Source organism: Heterostelium album, assembly GCF_000004825.1.
Source record: "Heterostelium album PN500 unplaced genomic scaffold PPL_contig9, whole genome shotgun sequence".
Taxonomy (NCBI): domain Eukaryota; phylum Evosea; class Eumycetozoa; order Acytosteliales; family Acytosteliaceae; genus Heterostelium; species Heterostelium album.
In genome coordinates, this window is record NW_008805086.1 from 625,221 (window position 1) to 642,828 (window position 17,608).

Below are 17,608 nucleotides of genomic sequence, written 5' to 3' on the forward strand. Positions count from 1 at the left end.
ATTTTGAGGTGGCACGAAACACTTGAAATTTATATGATTTTCAACAACAAAATTGTGGGTTAACAGATCGGTTTTTACACCTCTTCAATCAAAAAACATTCTTCGAATCAATGATCAAGATTTTTTCATTTAAAATTGATTTTTTTTATTTAAATTTTTTTTCTATTTTGAATAGGTTGATCTTCGCTTGTGTAAAATTTCAAAAATAATTTTTTTTTTATAATAATTATTTATGTCAGCAGGTAAATTCATCAAAGATTTCCAAGCTTGGAGAATTGAACAAATCAAAGCAACACCAGGAACCAATGTACCTTTGGATAAGTTGACTCCACAGAGTTTTATGAAACTCAGTACCTTTACAAACAAAGTCGATGTCGTAAAGGATGAGTCTGACAAGTATTTTATGTCGGTTCTTCATAACTATCAGAGTGCATTGGGTTTGAAAGCAATGGGAATCGAAAGTAAAGTGGTTCCACTACCGGAAGTGATGGATGTAGTCGAAGGAAACGACCCAAATTTCGCCAAAACATTCTTCACCCAATACTCCAAGTTGTTCTTGCTCCAGTTGATCTACAATCAGAAGAAAGACTCTACCTTCCCCACCAAGATTGTTGGCGATGTAGTTGAAGAAGAAATGAAGGTACTCGGAAGTGACACCTACCTATCACAGGTCACCATGAGGCTCTACTTTCTTGCACTCAAGAAGCTGGTTCCAGCATTCCTTCCTTACATTTTGAATGCCAACACATTCATTCCAAAACTAAAGGAATATCTTCAAAAACCAGAATCCATTGTCAGTTATGTTAGTGAAACTTTCCAAGATCAGGCTACTGATGTTGACAAAGATGGTATTGGCAATACCCAACCTTTCAACGATTTGAAATCAAAGTTGGATATGTTGGATCCAACATTCGGACTTTCATCAGAGATTCTCGGCACCTATTACAACACAATGTTAGCTCAATATGCATCGCAAACTCTCAAAGATACACCACTCACCAATCAAATCTTTCAAAATACAATCCAATATTTTATTGAGCAAATCGAGAAGGATACCGCCCATGAATTCTATCAGACTGTCCAAAATATTAAGGCTCTCTACGGAGGCAATCTAGTCACACTTTATCAGAAACTTGCACAGGCATATGTGTTTGTCTCTTGTACACCATCTAGAAATGCATTGGAAATCTCTAATGATCATATGTTTACTTTGGATTCAACTGCCTATATTTCTAAAGTAAGCGCATCCCTACCTCCTGGACCGGAAAGAGATGAAAAAATAGCAAAGCTCAAGAATGATAAAGCTTTCTATAAACTATCAAATGGATTGATGCTTGGTTGTCAACTCTTTTCAATTGGATATGGTATTGCCAACTACGAAAAGCTCGGTACATTCCAAAAGGCTCTTCTGTGGACAGGTGGTGGACTTACAATTATTGATCTTAGTAATGTGGTTGTGGAATCTACCAAAAACACCAATATTTTCATTTACATGGGTCAAAAATTACGAGCATATTGCGTATGGAACAAAACATCATCAAAGTTTGCCAAGGCTCTTGTTAATATGAAAGAGTACGTTGGTAAAGGTATCAAATTCATTTCCAAATATGTTGCACCAGTCCTCATTCTCGTGTCGGTTGGATTATCACTTTATGATTGTTTCGAATCTGCCAAAGCTGGTGACTGGGTTACCTTTGGATTGTCAGTGTTGGAGGCTGGAGTTGGTTCTGCACTCTTTATCGTATCAGTATTTGTCACCACCGCCTGGGCTGGGCCAGCATGCATACTTTTATCCGCTATTCTTCTTTCCCTTTCGGTTGCAAAGATGTTGGTACCAATCATCAAGGAATTCATTGAAGATATCACAGAAGGAACACCACAATATCAATTCATTGAATCCGTTGAGCCAATTTACAGATACGATGAAAACTATTACTTTGCATTGTTTTGGAAAGCGGGCTACAATGCAAGCCCACCAGAGATAAAGAAATTATTAGACCAGTCAAGAAAAAAAATGAAAGAAGAAGATAAACAATCACTTCTCTATTATGAAGCATATCAACAGTGGGCAAGCAAAGCTGTTCCAAAATAATAAATCAAACAATATTTATCTATAAAGATTTACAAAAGTAACTTTAAAGAAGATCGATTTCTCTTTTATTTAACCCATTTTCAATAGGAGTTTTATAAGACATCACTCTTATGCTTGTTTCAAGAAGAAATCAAAAACTGCCGATTAAAACTTTCTATCTTTGATCCCAAACAAAATCCAAATCATAACATTACCATCGACCTTGTAAAAAATTCAAATTAAATGAACTAGATTCACCAATTCACATCTAAAATCATTCATTTTCTTTAAATTATTCGCAATTCTTTCATCAAAATCACCTGTTTCTTTACTTTACAAACAAAATTGAAAATATATTAATATTGTAACACTAAACAAATAAAAATATAATTAAAATCGATTTTTATTTTCATAATATAAATTTTTGGAGATATCCCTAATAGTCTTGAATAATTCTTCTTAGAGTTGAATAGCTTGATTGGTTGGTGATAAAGATGGAAATGTTATTCAGATGTCCAATTTCATTCGAATCGGTAATACAACTATCAAATTATTTCAAGCAAATAAGTTTTTTAGTAGAGTCTAACTATTGAGTTACAGATCAAAGTTCGGTATCATTAATCGAAAAGAGAACTCTTTACTTTTATTCTTTCTCAGATTATACTACTACAACGATTAACGTGTCTAGATTTTACAAAATCTTGAATGTTGTGCACTAATTTGATCAATGAAGGGATTTTTAACTAAAAACCATTCTTCGAATAATTGACTGATTTTTTTTTTTTTTGGAGAACAATTTTTTTATCAAATGTCGATTTTTATATTTTATATTTGACAATCACAAAAATATAAAAAAAATTTATATATTTATCAGAAATAGAAATTATTTATGTCAGCGGGTAAATTTATTAGTGATTTCCGAACTTGGAGAATAGAACAAATCAAAAAGCAACACCCAGGAACCAATGTACCTTTGGATAAGTTGACTCCACAGAGTTTTATGAAACTCAGTACCTTTACAAACAAAGTCGATGTCGTAAAGGATGAGTCTGACAAGTATTTTATGTCGGTTCTTCATAACTATCAGAGTGCATTGGGTTTGAAAGCAATGGGAATCGAAAGTAAAGTGGTTCCACTACCGGAAGTGATGGATGTAGTCGAAGGAAACGACCCAAATTTTGCGAAAACATTCTTCACCCAATACTCCAAGTTGTTCTTGCTTCAGATGCTCTGCAACGAGAAGAAAGACACTCGTTTTCCCACAAAGATTATTCCTGTGTCGGTAGAAGCTGATATGGCCGCAATGTCTAATGACACATATCTATCTCAAGTCACCATGAGGCTCTACTTTCTTGCACTCAAGAAGCTGTGTCCAGAATTCCTTCCTTACATTTTGAATGCCAACACATTCATTCCAAAATTAAAGGAGTACCTTCTCACAACAGATTCCACAGCCAACTATGTCGAAGGAATTTTCGATGATCAAATTAAGAATGTTGGCAAAGATGGTGTTGGTAATACCCAACCTTTCAACGATTTGAAATCAAAGTTGGATATTTTGGATCCAACTTTTGGACTTTCATCAGAGATTCTCCAGCATTACTACCTCACAATGCTGGGTCAATATGCATCGCAATCATTGATAGAAACACCACTCACCTCTCAAATCTACCAGAATACGATTCAGTATTTTATTAATGAAGTTGACAAAGATCCAGCTCATGAATTCTATGAGACTGTTCAAACTCTAAAGTCACTCTACCCAAGCAATATCGTATTATTGTCTCAGAAAATTTCTCAAGCATTTTTCTATGTAAGTCATACACCGACCAGAGAGTTTTGTAGTATCACCGACAATCATATGTACAATTCGGACTCTGTTAATTTTATTAAGAGGCTGAGAGAGACACATACTGGACCCGGAACTCCTTCATATGATAAGCTCCTCAATGATAGAAACATCTATCGGTTCTCAAATGGTTTAATTCTTGGTTGTCAACTCTTTGCAATTGGTTATGGCATTGTCAACTACGAAAAGTTGGGCGCATTCCAAAAAGGATTATTCTGGACTTGTGGTGGACTTACAATCCTTGACATTTGTAATCTGGTTGCGGATTCCACAAAGAATACCAATATTTTCATCTTCATTGGTCAAAAGATTAGAAAATATTGTTTATTAAACAAAACAACATCAAAGATTGCCCAGTCTCTTGTTGGTATGAATAAATATATTGGTAAAGGATTGTCATTAATTTCCAAATATGTTGCACCAGTTCTTATTATTGCCTCGATTGGATTCTCACTTTATGATTGTTTCGAATCTGCCAAAGCTGGTGACTGGGCTACTTTTGGAATATCCGCATTGGAGGTTGGTGTTGGTTCTGCACTCTTTATCATCTCGGTTTTTGTCACCACAAGCTGGGCGGGTCCGACCGCAGTGGTGCTTACCGCAATTCTTTTTTCTCTTTCTTTGGCAAAGATGTTGGTGCCAATCATTAAAGAATTCATTGAAGCCATTACAGAAGGATCTCCACAATATCAGTTCATTGAATCCGTTGAGCCAATTTACAGATACGATGAAAAATACTACTTTGCATTGGCTTGGAAAGCAAACTACAAAGCAAGCTCTCCAGAGGGAAAGAAATTACTCGACGATCTAAGAAATAGAATGACCGATGAAGATAAATATATTCTAAACTATTATGAAGTTTATAATACTTGGACAAAAGCAGTTAAAAAATAAATCATTATTATTTCAAACATGTGATGCTCCGTTTTGCCATTAATGCCAAAAGGTGATCATTTAAAAAAAGAATAAAGGTTGTTTTGTTCATAGCATCAATGTTCCAAATATTTGATAAACAAGATCAATCTTTGTATGATCTTCTGATGCAACTTTTTGCTAAAGATTCTGTCATCCTCTACTCATACTCCAAAAACTAATAAAAACTGAAATAAAAAAAAAGGAATCCATTTCAATTTTTAATTATTAATTATTATAAGATTAAAAAAAGAGTTTTATTTTCTTATCTTCTTCTATCTCTGTCTCTATCTCTATCTTTTGCATCTCTGTCACGAAGTTCTCTTGGATCTCTTGGTGATGGTTGAGGTTGGAATGGAGGTGACGATTTAGATGGAGGCGCATTGAAAGTCAAGGGTGGTGATTGATTGGTACTTCTGGTTCTGTTGAGCACAGTTCTTTCTTTCTTTTGTCTCTTTGATTCATCTTTACCTTCATCTTCCTTGTCTTTCTCTTTGTTTTCTCTTTCTCTCTTTTTACTTTGATCAGAATCCTTTTCGTCTTCTTTAACGTGACCTTCATCTCTAATATTAACTGGTGGATTGTTATTATTGGAACTATTATTATTGTTGGCACTATTGATATTATTATTATTAATCTCTTTTTCTTTCTCTTTTTCTTTTTCTTTTTTTTGTTTGATTAAATTCTCTCTGAGTGCCATTGCTTCTTTGGTATCGGCAACACTGTTATTATTACTACGAGTATCTCTGGGTGCTGACGACGATGGTGTTGAAGGTTGACTGCCTCCTCCACCTCCTCTGTGATCTCTATATTCATCTCTACTTCCTCCTCTTGACATGTCATCACGAGATGATGGCATGTTTGCTTCTTCCTTTCTCTTTCTCATTCTTTCCTCATCGATTCCACCATACTGAGTTATAGGAGATCTCGACAGGTTCTCTCTTCTCTCTCGACTGTTACCACGTGAATTGTTATCTCTATCGTCCTTCTCTCGGCTGTCTCTGATATGATCACGGTCAGAACGGTCGCGATCTCTTAGCTCTCTACTTTCTCGCAATTCACGCTCTCTCATTTCTCTTTCACGATCTCTGGCGTCCCTGTCACGGTCTCTAAGTTCGCGATCTCTCATCTCTCGTAGCTCTCTTTCACGCTCTCTAAGTTCACGTTCTCTCATTTCACGTTCACGCATTTCACGCTCACGTTCTCGTTCTCTGATGTCGCGATCTCTGTTATCTCTGTGACGGTCACCGTCACGATCCGATTCTCTGTCTTTGTCCTTGTCGACACGATCACGATCTCTATCCATTCTTTCCTTGAGGATTTCTCTCTCACGATTCTGTCGCTCAATGATTCTGTCTTTTTCGGATTTCTCAGGATGATCTACTCTCTCGCGATCCCTTAAATCTCTCTCTCTTTCTCTTTCGCGTTCTCTTTCTCTCTCTCTCTCTTTTTCACGCTCACGCTCCTTCTCTTTTTCACGCTCACGTTCCTTCTCTTTTTCTCTTTCACGTTCACGTTCTCTTTCTCTTTGTTCACGTTCCTTTTCCTTCTCGCGATCTCTTTCTCTTTCTCTCTCCCTCTCCCTTTCCCTTTCACGTTCTCTTTCTCTCTCTCTCTCTTTTTCACGTTCACGTTCCTTCTCTTTTTCTCGCTCACGTTCACGTTCTCTTTCTCTTTGCTCGCGTTCCTTTTCTCTTTCACGCTCTCTCTCACGTTCTTTCTCTCTTTCACGATCCTTTTCCAATCTCTCTTTCTCTCGTTGCTCTCTTTGTTCTCTTTGCTCTCTTTCTCTTTCTCTCTCACGTTCCTTTTCTTTTTCCAATTTCTCACGTTGATCTTTATCTCTTTGTTCTCTTTCTTTTTCTTTTTCACGCTCCTTCTCCTTTTCCTTGTCTTTTTCCTTACTGTCTTTGTCTCTATCTGATTTGTCACTACGAGTGTCTGACTTTTTGGATGATTCACCTCTGTCTCTGCTCTGTGATCGATCTCTCTTTAAAGGAGGAGGTGGATGATTGGTAGTCTTCTCCTTGGCAGCGGGCACATCCTTCATCGGTACATCTTTCATTTCTTTATCGATCGACGATGATTTAGATAATGAAGATTTATCGGAATGATCTTCCTTCTTTACCGATTTCTTTTCAGATGCTGGTTCATCGATTGCCATTCTATCAGAGTTACTACTGCTACTGCTGTTGTTATTGCTTGTAGTATTTGGTGTTGAACCATTCGACTTTGGAGTGGAAGATGATGGAGTAGTATTGTTAGATACCTGACTACCACTACCACTAGTACTACTGTTGTTTTCATTGTTTGTAGACTTCTTCTTTGCAGGTTCTTCAGAAATCATTTGATCCTTTACTTTTTCGAGAATTGAATGATAACGAGTTGCCAGTGTTTTAAGTTCTTCACGCTCCACTCTTACTTTGGAGACAAGTGCTTCGATATCTACATAGTTTTGACGGTGCAGTGGGAATACCTTGATGACTTTGGTCAGTGCCAGCAATGAGTTTCTAACGACCATGTATTCCGGTGATTTCAAACACGCACAGAATGACATGGCAATTGAATTATGCCACTGGCTGACAGCTGTTACGAATTGACTGTAGGTCAGCTTCTCTTGGAGAACAAAGAAACCTTGGCTGGATTTCTCTTTTTCGAAAGCATCGCTTGAACTTCTCCAACGAGTCAACATCGAGAGTGTCTCAGCAAGGAACCTTCCGAAACGAACCGCTTCATTCTCAGTACACGATGAAATGATACAATCGATGATATTGGAGAGACTGTCAAAGTAGGCGAGTGTCGAGAAACCAGGAGTATTCAACTGGTGAAGCAGCTGAATGAAACGCGCAGCATAAAGAGCATCGCTCTGTGTCATCGTTGAACGTGGTAATACACAATATTGAATAAACTTGATAGTTGTATCCTTGAAGTGTTCAGCGGTACCGGTTCCTTTAGCAAAGTACTTGTCCTTCTCGCTATTGATACGATCAATCACATGTTTATGGTTGATTTGCTGTAGTTCCAACTCATCTTTGAGTCGCTTGATGAGTCTTTCCTTCTCCTTCTTCTTCTTGCTGGCAGTCTGCTTGTCGGACTCCTTGTCCAACTCGAGATTCTGTTGTTGAAGCTTCTGGATTTCGGCGTGATACGTCAACTCTGGCACATGGATATCGTAGAGGGAGAGCGACCAGAAAGTGCAATAGAGCTCCGGACTGACATCGCTCCACACCTGCTGTGGGAACATCGAGGAGCATTGCGCGAGGAAGTCTTGGAGTGGTTGGCCGGCACCACGCTCCCACTTGGCTTTCTCCTTGCTGTCTTTCTCTGGTTCTACCAGCACGTAGTAGTGGATCGCTTTGAGGTAGCTAAGCAGCGGACGATAGATGTGGTAGGCAGTCTCTGGCTCCAAGCCATAGACAGTGAGTAGCTCTGAAAAGTTACCGAAAAATGCAGCATAATCCTTGGGAAGAACACTGGTCGAGAGAAACTCGGTGTACTGCAACAGCGTCTCTTGACACTTGTCATACAGATCGGCGATTCCTCTAATGTTTCCAGTCTGCTCGTTGCTATATACAATATTGATACGCTGTTTGGCGAGGAGAATGAACAGCGGGAATGCAAGCTTACACTCGATCAGCGTGTCTTTCAACTTGGTAACGGCACGCTTTATATTCCTCGAGTTATTCATGGTGTTTGATTCCTGTTTGAGTGTTTCTCCACCACCCTGTGCCTCTACCTGGTTGTCGGGTGGATCCTCAATGATTTCAATACCACCCATCTTTGAGAGCAGCTCCTTCAACACAATCAAATCGAGGGAGTTGTTATCCTTCAGCTGATTGACAATGTATTGAAGCAGTCCTTCCAGTTCGGTCTGTGGATACTTTCGGTAGAGGAATCCAACAAACTGTGAGAGCGACTGGTACCAACTGGCAATGTTGGTGCCGTCTGCCTTTAGTTTGGCACGTTGGATGGTGAATCGCTCCAAAAGAATATAACTGAGAACATCGAATGAGAGTGAGGTGCAATAACGCAGGGAGTCGACAAGCGGATGCACCAAACTGTCGTAGTTCTCCACGGACGAGACAACAGCCTCCAGAACAATCATCGGATGAAGATGACTTAGCTTTCCAATGGTTCTGCCCAGTTGTTTGACATTCTCCTTTGAGATTCTACGAAGAATCTTACGAATCTCGGCAGTCACCTCTGCTTTGGCAATGGCAAGCGGTAGATACTTTGAGTAGATAGCTCTCCACTCTGCATAGAGATTGTATCTGACGTGATAGTTCATTCCACCGAGTATACTCCACACCTCAAACGATACCGCTGGATTAGAAGTAGACATATAAGATAAAGATGGTAGAATTACATTTACAATTGCATATTCAACATCTGCTCTATATAATTGATTATAGTTTGGCTATCATTATAAAGATTATTATATATATTAATAAATAATATCTATCTATCTAATCTATCTATTTATTTAAACTTACAGATTTAACTAATTCTTTTAGTATTCTACATATCTTTATAAGCAAAGCAGAGTCATTCGATAAATAATTCTTTAGATGATTCAATAGACTGTATATTAGTTCTGATTTCTCTGCGAATGCATTGAAATCGAATACACCTGGAGTAAGTGTTGCTTTTAATACTGAAAATGATATTCTATTGTTTTGTTAATTAGATTGTATGTAACAATATATATATATTGTTTGTTAATTAAAAACTGTGTAGTAGTATACTTACGATTTATAGATTGGATTTACAATAGTTGTTAAACATTGAATCAATGCATTGGAGATGGCTGGATTCGAGGCTGGATCAATGGTAGATAGATTACAAAGTATTTGGAAAGAGAATTCGAGTTCATTACATTCGAGAAGTGCTACCAAAAGACCAAACTTTTGATTGTCCGGTTGCACTTTGGCAGCGGCGGCAGCAGCAGCAGCCGCTTCTTTCTCCTTCTCTTTTTCCTTATCGTCGCCACCAGTCAGCGAAATCATACCAATCTTTTTAGAGTTTGCCAATTGTTCTTCTTTCTTTGTTTGATATGCAATCTTCAAATCTTCATCAGTTGGACTCAACTAAATAATAATCAAAATAATAGTAATAACATAAAAATTAGAATATGTTCTTATATGATGATGATGATGATGATGATGATGATAGTAGTTTAGTTTTAACTTACATGTGGATATATTTGCTCTAATACAATTAGTTTATCTTTTAAGAGTGATGCCGTTAGTTGTTGGAGTGACTTTGGTGTTTCCAGGGTTGGGTTCAACTCTGGACTCTGATAGAATTGATATTTGAATCCTAAAAGCTGTGGAATGGTCGTAGATTTGAACTGTTTGATCAACGGTAGGAAACATTCACTGCTATCGAGATGACGTTCGTACGAATCCAACACAATGTCCAACACACGATTCGGATCCAAATTAAAGTAACCAATCAACGCCTTGATATTCCTTATCATATTATCGATTGTCTGTGGATTCGTCATAAGATAACCTTTGTTCAACTCTGCAATCACCTTGGCAAATCCTTCTGTTTCCTCTTTAAATAAATTAAACTTTACCAATGTGAATCTATTTTAAGTGTTATTATTATTATTATTATTATTATTATTAGTATAATGATATATAATATTCAATTATAATATTAATAACTTACGTATCCTTTACGTTTAATCTACCTAATCTTTTCATTAGAACATTCGCAGATTGTACTATACCAAGCTCAGTCAATGCATCGGTTTCTAATCTTTCCATTAGCATATCGTTGGTAACCAATGACTTTGACTTTATTGGTTTGGTTTGGTTTGGTGTTGATTAATTTAGGGAATAGGTAATGGGAATGAGAATGAGAATGAGAATTAATATGATTGTTATTATTATTATTATGAATGGAATGGTAAAGGTGAATGAAGTTGTTGTTTCGTGGCGTGGTGGGGATCATTGTTAATTGCTATTATGAATAGTAAGGTTGTTGTTGTGTAGAACTACGCACGAACTAATATAATACCAGTGCATGCACTCAGCAATTGATCTCAATATCGACGATGTCGTTTGTTTGTTTGTTTGTTTGTTTTGTTTGTATGTTGAAACTAGAATAAGCTATACTATGTTGTTGTTGTAGTTGTTGTTGTGTCTATTACATTACATACTTGAAATTCTTTGATCATTGACATCAATATCTGTCTTGTTTCATTCTTTATACCTTCTAAATCCAAAAACCATATTATATCACATAACATTGATGATAATCCATTGATTGTCTTTAAAATTAAGAGCAAGTTTATATTAATATTAATATAATTGATCGATCTTTAAAGATAACAATAAAGTCTATACATACATAGTGATCCGATATTAATATAGATATCAGCTGGTTGATTGATAGGTAACCTCTTATGATTGCAAGTGACTGATCGTATATCAACTTTTTCAAACTACTATAATTCTCAATGTTTCTTTCATCCTTACAATAATCTTTTATATGTTCAATTCTAAAATATTGATATTTATATGTTAGTTTGTTTGTTTGTTTGTTTGTTAAACATAATACTTTGTTAAAAATAGACTATTATTATAATTTTATTATTAATACATACAACTTTGGTTTAACTTGATTTTCCCATGAATTATTATGATTGTTATTCAATATTTGTTCAATATTCGATGTTGTTGTTGATGATGATGATGATGATGATGATGTTGTTGTTGTTGTGTTAGCTGCTGTTGTTATTGAAGACATTATTATTATTCTAAATCTATTTTTATTTTTATTTTTTTATTTATTATTATTATTTAAAAAATAAATAAAATAAAACAACAAATTGTCTAGATAAACTAAACAATAATCTAATTATCTGCTATAGTATACCAATAACAATGTTTTATTTACTTATTTATATTTATAATATATATTTATATAAAAATAATAAAAAAAAAAGATTAATTAATAAGTTCAAATTTTTTTTAAATTACTCTTTTTTTTTTTTCAAGTTGCAAAAACGACATTATGCAAAAGTAATCAAAATCATGTTAAACAATTCACTTTCATTCTAAATCAAAGATAATAAAGCTATCAATTCATTTTTGATCAAATATTGTATATAATTAGAATAATCATAAATAAAAAGACTAGTTTTAATTTTTAATGGTTAAAGTTCATGAAAGAAATTTATTTGAAAATTTTTAATAATATTAGTCCCCCGATGGACTAATCTAACAGATTAAGATAAAATTTGAGAGTATTTACAATAAAGTCGACCATATCCATGTGTTAATTGTTTGTACTTGGAATAAAGGTAGGGAAAAACTATTTACAAATTTGTGTGTTTTTGGCTGATCTTCATTACCCTTTTAGAGGTATGAGATATGTATATAAATTGTTACTATTTTGTATATTATTAGTTTTATATGAATTTATATAATGTATGTATATATATATATGATTTGGTTATTTACAAATTATTATTAATTTCTATTATTATTTTGTTCTTTGGTTTGTTTTTATATGTATATATATATTATAATAGAAATATTTAATTATTAGTATGATGTAGTATATAGATAAAAATAGTTATTGTTTGTGTGTGTGTGTGTTTAGTTATTTTTTTTTTTTGTAACAATTTAATTATGCAGCGCAATTTGCATGGTAGGTAGAATCATTGGTGGAAGTTCTCACGTCGTAGTCGCAGCTTCCTCTACGTGGAAACATCGGGGAGTTTGATCCGCGACCACGTGGTGAGCTAACTGGTGAGTGACTTCCGATGACACCATTGTTTGGTGGTAAGATCAAAGGACGTTTCTGTAGAAATCTGAGCTTTGATTGTTCGATCTGGAAGCGATACTCCTCAAAGATGGCATCGGGACAGACAGCACCAAACTTGATCAACTTTAAAAAGTCCAACTCCAGTAGGTTCATCTCACGCAACTGGATGCCACCGACCTGTGAATAGTATTCGTTGTTGTAGAAGACGTCGTCCAGATACTTGGTGGAGATGACCAGAGTTGTGATGAGTATACGGTGAATGTTGTACGAGTTGATCGAGAGTCCACACTCGACAGACAACTTATCGATATAGTACAGCGAGGCAATGAAACACTCCTTGGAGCATGGCGAGTATTTGAAAAGTCTTTGGAGGTAGTCACGAACGGTGATCGATGGTAGCTTTCTATTTGGTGGATAGAATTGTTCGTGTGTTTGTTTATTCTAAATTAAGAAATTTAGGAAATTGATTAGAAAATTTTATTTTTTGTTAAACTTTTTTTTTTTTCTGGATAGCAATACATACTTGATCACCGTTGGCTACTATTTTATTGATACATTGTGTAATAATTTCTAAGAGTAAATTGTCTCCCTCCTCAGTTGACTCTTTCAATGGAGAGATATTCTTCAACAAATCCAAAATAGTGATTATCATTTTCATTGTTTTATATATGTGTTATGAAAAAAATAATAAAAAGAAAGGATATATTATATATTTATATGTATAGGAAAGAGTAGAAGAGTATTTATATATGTAGTGTTATATTATATATTGTATTTGTTTGTATATATATATCAAAGAAAAAATAGATAATTATAAAATTGTAGTTTTTTAGATAGTTAAAGAATAGTTTGAATTTTACAAATAAGTACTAATAATTTCTTGTTGAGTTTGATTGCAAAAAGTGATTGGAAGCGATTCAGTTGGTTATTTAAGAGTGTAGGGAACCAACTACTATTGTTTTTGGCGATGTTGCTACTGCTGGGTACTAGTTTGATGGATGATCAGATCAAATTGTTAGTTTTTATAAAGTTGAGAAAAGGAAATTATTATTTGATCAGGTGTGTGATTTCTGTGTTATGTGGGTGGGGGTGATGTGTTATTAAAGTTTTTGGGGTTTAAATCTGTGTGTGGTGTGTGTGTGTGAAATTATATTTTTAGATTACTGGATAGTTATAAAAATTCAATGATATTTGAAAAAACAACCTTTACAACTAACTGATTTGGTATCTATTATAAGATTGACACAAACCAATCAAATATATAAATAAAAATAGTGAAGTAGTGAATCCTGATTATTGAATTTTTAAAAGAATATGAATGTATCAATTTTTGATTATTATTGGCAGTATCAAATTTGGGTCTAAATTTTCAATGTTTTGTTTGGTGCCTTTTTTGTGATTTTGGTAAATGTACTTTGTTGTTGTAATAATAATATTTGAAGTTGTGTTGCATTGAGTTGCGTTACGTTTTGAGTGTTTGAAATTGGATGTGTTGATTCGTTATTATTACTTGTTAATTGTTTTTGATAAATACCTTTATTTCACTTGATTGTATTGTAAGTGGAGGAAAGAATAGTTTGGCTATCTGTTGTGTAATAAGTAATAAAAAAATTCAAAAGAGTTAACAAAAATTATTTACAATGTTTAACAGGAGTGTATGTATGTATGAGGAGTGCGAAAAAGTGTTAAGTTCCAAATAAATATACAATTGGAATTTGAAGTGTAAATTAAAAAAAAATATTAAACAAATATTTTGTGATGTGAGGGATTGTGATTATGTACAAATAAATATTTATATAAAGCAAACAAATATTATATGTTTATATTGTATTGGTATTAATTAATGTTGTTTTTTAAGTGATACATCGAATCTATTAAACTTTTTCTCTTTTTTTAATAAATAAAATTTGGTTATAAATAATATTTTTTATTATTTGTTTAGTCGTAGTGTCTGTTGTGTGTGAGAGTTCATTTTTATTTATTCAATGATCAGATGGTTCTTCTTCAAGTGTGTGTGTGTGTGTGTGTGTGTGTGTGTGTGTGTGTGTGTGTGTTTTTTTGTGATTGATTAATAATTCTTTCTTGAGGTTTTATTTTTATGTGTGGGAAAAATAAAAAAAGAGTAGAAGTGTGATTTTAATGATTTTCACCAACCAACAATCAGCTGACTACTTTAGTAATAACTTAATAGTGTGTGTGTGTGTGTGTGTTGCTACTAATATTAAATCAATCATTGCTAATTAATATGAGTGACCACACGTGAGATTAAATTTGTGATGTACTGCCAAATATATTTGTTGTATTCACTTATAAATGGAACTAATAAAGCTATTATTGAACACAACACACACACAGGTTAAGGTGATCATGCGAATCCTTGAATTAAGTATATTGTTAACAAATGGATGGAATATATATCTTGTTGTTCGATATTGTCACAATCTGTGGTGCTGGTGGTTGTGGCTGATTCTTATATAGGGCATAAAGTTGATAATCTCTCACCTTTTTTTGCAATTTTTTTTTTTAATTGAATTAAAATGAAATCTCCACTACTATATTTATATATGATGTGAGAGAAACAACACAATCGACAAATTAACACATAACCATACATTACATAACATCATTTACAATTAATTTAAAAAAATAATGTCGACCAATTGAATGATTAAAGATTAAGTATTTGTTGTTGATTTAAAGTTGATCATTATTTTTTTAGCAATTGGTGTGTATGATGTGACCAATTTCAACAAACAAAACAAACCAAAAAAAAATACTTGATTAGAGTGTTAATTAGAATTCCACCAATTCAATCGATTCAAATAATAAATAAAGTTAGCCTAACAAAAACAGTATAATAAGTGTTGTAAATGTTTAAAAAAAAAGGTGGGTGTCATGTCATTCCTAATTAATATTGACTTTTGATATTTTTTGATTACTGGCTAGGGAGTATTCAATATCCTCCTTTCCATTAATGAACCAATAATATATATAGTAAAGTAGGAGATGAGATTCCAATGTGATTTCAATACAACAATGAAAACATCACTAAACTCTGAGTTTTCCAAATGTCAACATTAGAATGATTGCTTGATGTTTTGATCCACACACACTTGTTAGGTTGATGCTAAGCATAATAGATGTAGCTCAATGATGAGTTGAATTGGTAAATAAATATAAACATTTGGAAATGTTCAAGCATTTGGAATAGACATTACTACCCCTGTTTTTTATATCTCACATTGTCGTTAACAAAAAAATAAACACGCAAGTTGACAATTTAATAAAATTTATAAAAAAGGTATATATGTGATTTACAAAGATAACTCGTTTCACACCACATTAATAAATTATTGGAGTTGGTTAAGGACCAACTTTAAAGTTGAACTAACAAACCACAAATCTATTTTTTTTTTTGTTGTTTCCAAAACATAAAAAAAAATAAACTACCAACTGATTACACACCACGCCAATTAATTTAAATAGTATTTCTGAAAATGATTATAAATTGTATAAAGTATTTTATAATTACATACCTTTAATTATTTTTAAAACAGAATAATAATAGTATAGATAGTTGATAAATAAGATAATTAATTATATATGATTTTTATCTTTAAGATTCAACAATGATTTTCTTTAGTTGAAAGGTGAAAGCGGATGATGTTGTACAAAAGAGAGATAAAAAGTTAATCTATCTGATTTTCTTTTTGATTTTGATTTCTAAATTACTGAATGATTTAACTTGTCAAACTAACTATTAATACTTGTTGTTTTTTTTTTTTTAGTGTTGGTCACTGGTGTAAGATTCTGATTTACTTGTGTGTAAAGCGTAGAATATTGTTGACACTGCTTGGATCTCTGATGATACTAATAATAAGAAGGTTCTACCTGCTCGTGATGTGCGATAAGAATAGGAGTAAGTAATTTTTAGTTTTAATGGATACAAGCTTTAAATCCAAGCTCCCAATGTATTTTAGGGTGATCAGTGAGATCAAGGTTGGAGCATAGGCATCACGCATCGGGGCGCACCATTAAAAAAAACTTACGAATCAATCAGCAATACAAAAAAGTAAGCTCGACCAGTCTGTTTGGGTTGTGATTGAGGCTTGAACCACCTTTTTCTTTTGAAAGAAACCAAACCGCTCTCTCTACTATTATTAGTGAAATGTTAGATTTTCGTGTTTTTTGATTTTAGAGATGTTGATGATGTCGATGGACCGTCAGCTGATGGTTGCGAACGTCGTTCCACACACAACTAGTCCTCTTTTACAAAATAAAATGCAATAAAAATAATTAAATTAAATTAAACACTATAACAACGTGTTGATGTTACAAAAAAAAAAAAGTTGATTATGATGATGATTAATAAATAAATAAATAAATAATAATATATTTGATTAATGGGTGTAACTCCATTGAGAATCATAATGAAGTTGTCAGTGTGTGTGCAAGTCAGTGTTTGAGTAACATGTCAAAGCTTGAAAACAAGACTACCAACCCCTCACTCTTTGTGAAAGTATGTGTGAATTACTTTTCAAAGATTTGTTTGTTCTCTTTTGCTTTGTATTGAATGTCACACATTGAAATAGAGAGTATTGAGGCAACAACTGTGTGTGAGTGGTTTGTTGATTTGTAAGCCTTAAAAATGCTTATTGAAGAAAAAAATAATATCAACAGTGTGGTGCTAGTGTGGTGTGTGTATGAGTGTGAGTGGTTATTTCCAAAGGTGGTCAAATGAAAAAGTTAGATTGTAGAGATAAATCTGAAAATCGTTGTTGTATATCTCATTGTAGTTGATCATGTTAACTACGACCAAAGTCACGAATGATTAAGAGATTAGTATCTGTAGATGAACATCAACTGTGTGTGTGGCTTGTGAGATTTAACGTTAAGGTCGTGGACTGTTTTATTGTCATTTTCCTAACAACACTCCATGATACATGTGCCTCTAACAATATAAGAGGCAAATTACATGCTATTTGTTAAAAATT

General features: G+C 33.8%; 5 protein-coding genes across 5 annotated transcripts; 3 read left to right on the top strand and 2 right to left on the bottom strand.

The window, feature by feature from the left end:
• Nucleotides 1–232: 232 nt before the first annotated feature.
• On the top strand, nucleotides 233–2,092 carry PPL_04415 (uncharacterized protein; the record flags this gene model as incomplete). Its single annotated transcript, XM_020575317.1, has 1 exon — nucleotides 233–2,092. The coding sequence occupies one exon, from the start codon at nucleotides 233–235 to the stop codon at nucleotides 2,090–2,092; it is 1,860 nt and encodes a 619-aa protein (XP_020434837.1).
• Nucleotides 2,093–2,565: 473 nt separating this feature from the next.
• PPL_04416 (uncharacterized protein) lies at nucleotides 2,566–4,814 on the top strand (the record flags this gene model as incomplete). Its single annotated transcript, XM_020575318.1, has 3 exons — nucleotides 2,566–2,604; nucleotides 2,952–3,884; nucleotides 3,966–4,814. 3 exons carry the CDS (start codon nucleotides 2,566–2,568, stop codon nucleotides 4,812–4,814), a joined length of 1,821 nt encoding a protein of 606 aa, XP_020434838.1.
• A 283-nt stretch (nucleotides 4,815–5,097) lies between these two features.
• thoc2 (putative THO2 protein) lies at nucleotides 5,098–11,591 on the bottom strand (the record flags this gene model as incomplete). The annotated part of the gene is made up of 8 exons (XM_020575319.1): nucleotides 5,098–9,249; nucleotides 9,326–9,500; nucleotides 9,582–9,919; nucleotides 10,024–10,423; nucleotides 10,509–10,636; nucleotides 11,002–11,112; nucleotides 11,193–11,343; nucleotides 11,449–11,591. The coding sequence occupies 8 exons, from the start codon at nucleotides 11,589–11,591 to the stop codon at nucleotides 5,098–5,100; spliced, it is 5,598 nt and encodes a 1,865-aa protein (XP_020434839.1).
• Nucleotides 11,592–12,210: 619 nt separating this feature from the next.
• Nucleotides 12,211–12,572, top strand: PPL_04418 (uncharacterized protein; the record flags this gene model as incomplete). Its single annotated transcript, XM_020575320.1, has 4 exons — nucleotides 12,211–12,219; nucleotides 12,254–12,274; nucleotides 12,379–12,404; nucleotides 12,485–12,572. 4 exons carry the CDS (start codon nucleotides 12,211–12,213, stop codon nucleotides 12,570–12,572), a joined length of 144 nt encoding a protein of 47 aa, XP_020434840.1.
• Nucleotides 12,573–12,637: 65 nt separating this feature from the next.
• PPL_04419 (cyclin-related 2 family protein) lies at nucleotides 12,638–13,272 on the bottom strand (the record flags this gene model as incomplete). The annotated part of the gene is made up of 3 exons (XM_020575321.1): nucleotides 12,638–12,728; nucleotides 12,835–13,055; nucleotides 13,138–13,272. The coding sequence occupies 3 exons, from the start codon at nucleotides 13,270–13,272 to the stop codon at nucleotides 12,638–12,640; spliced, it is 447 nt and encodes a 148-aa protein (XP_020434841.1).
• Between the last annotated feature and the right edge of the window lie 4,336 nt (nucleotides 13,273–17,608).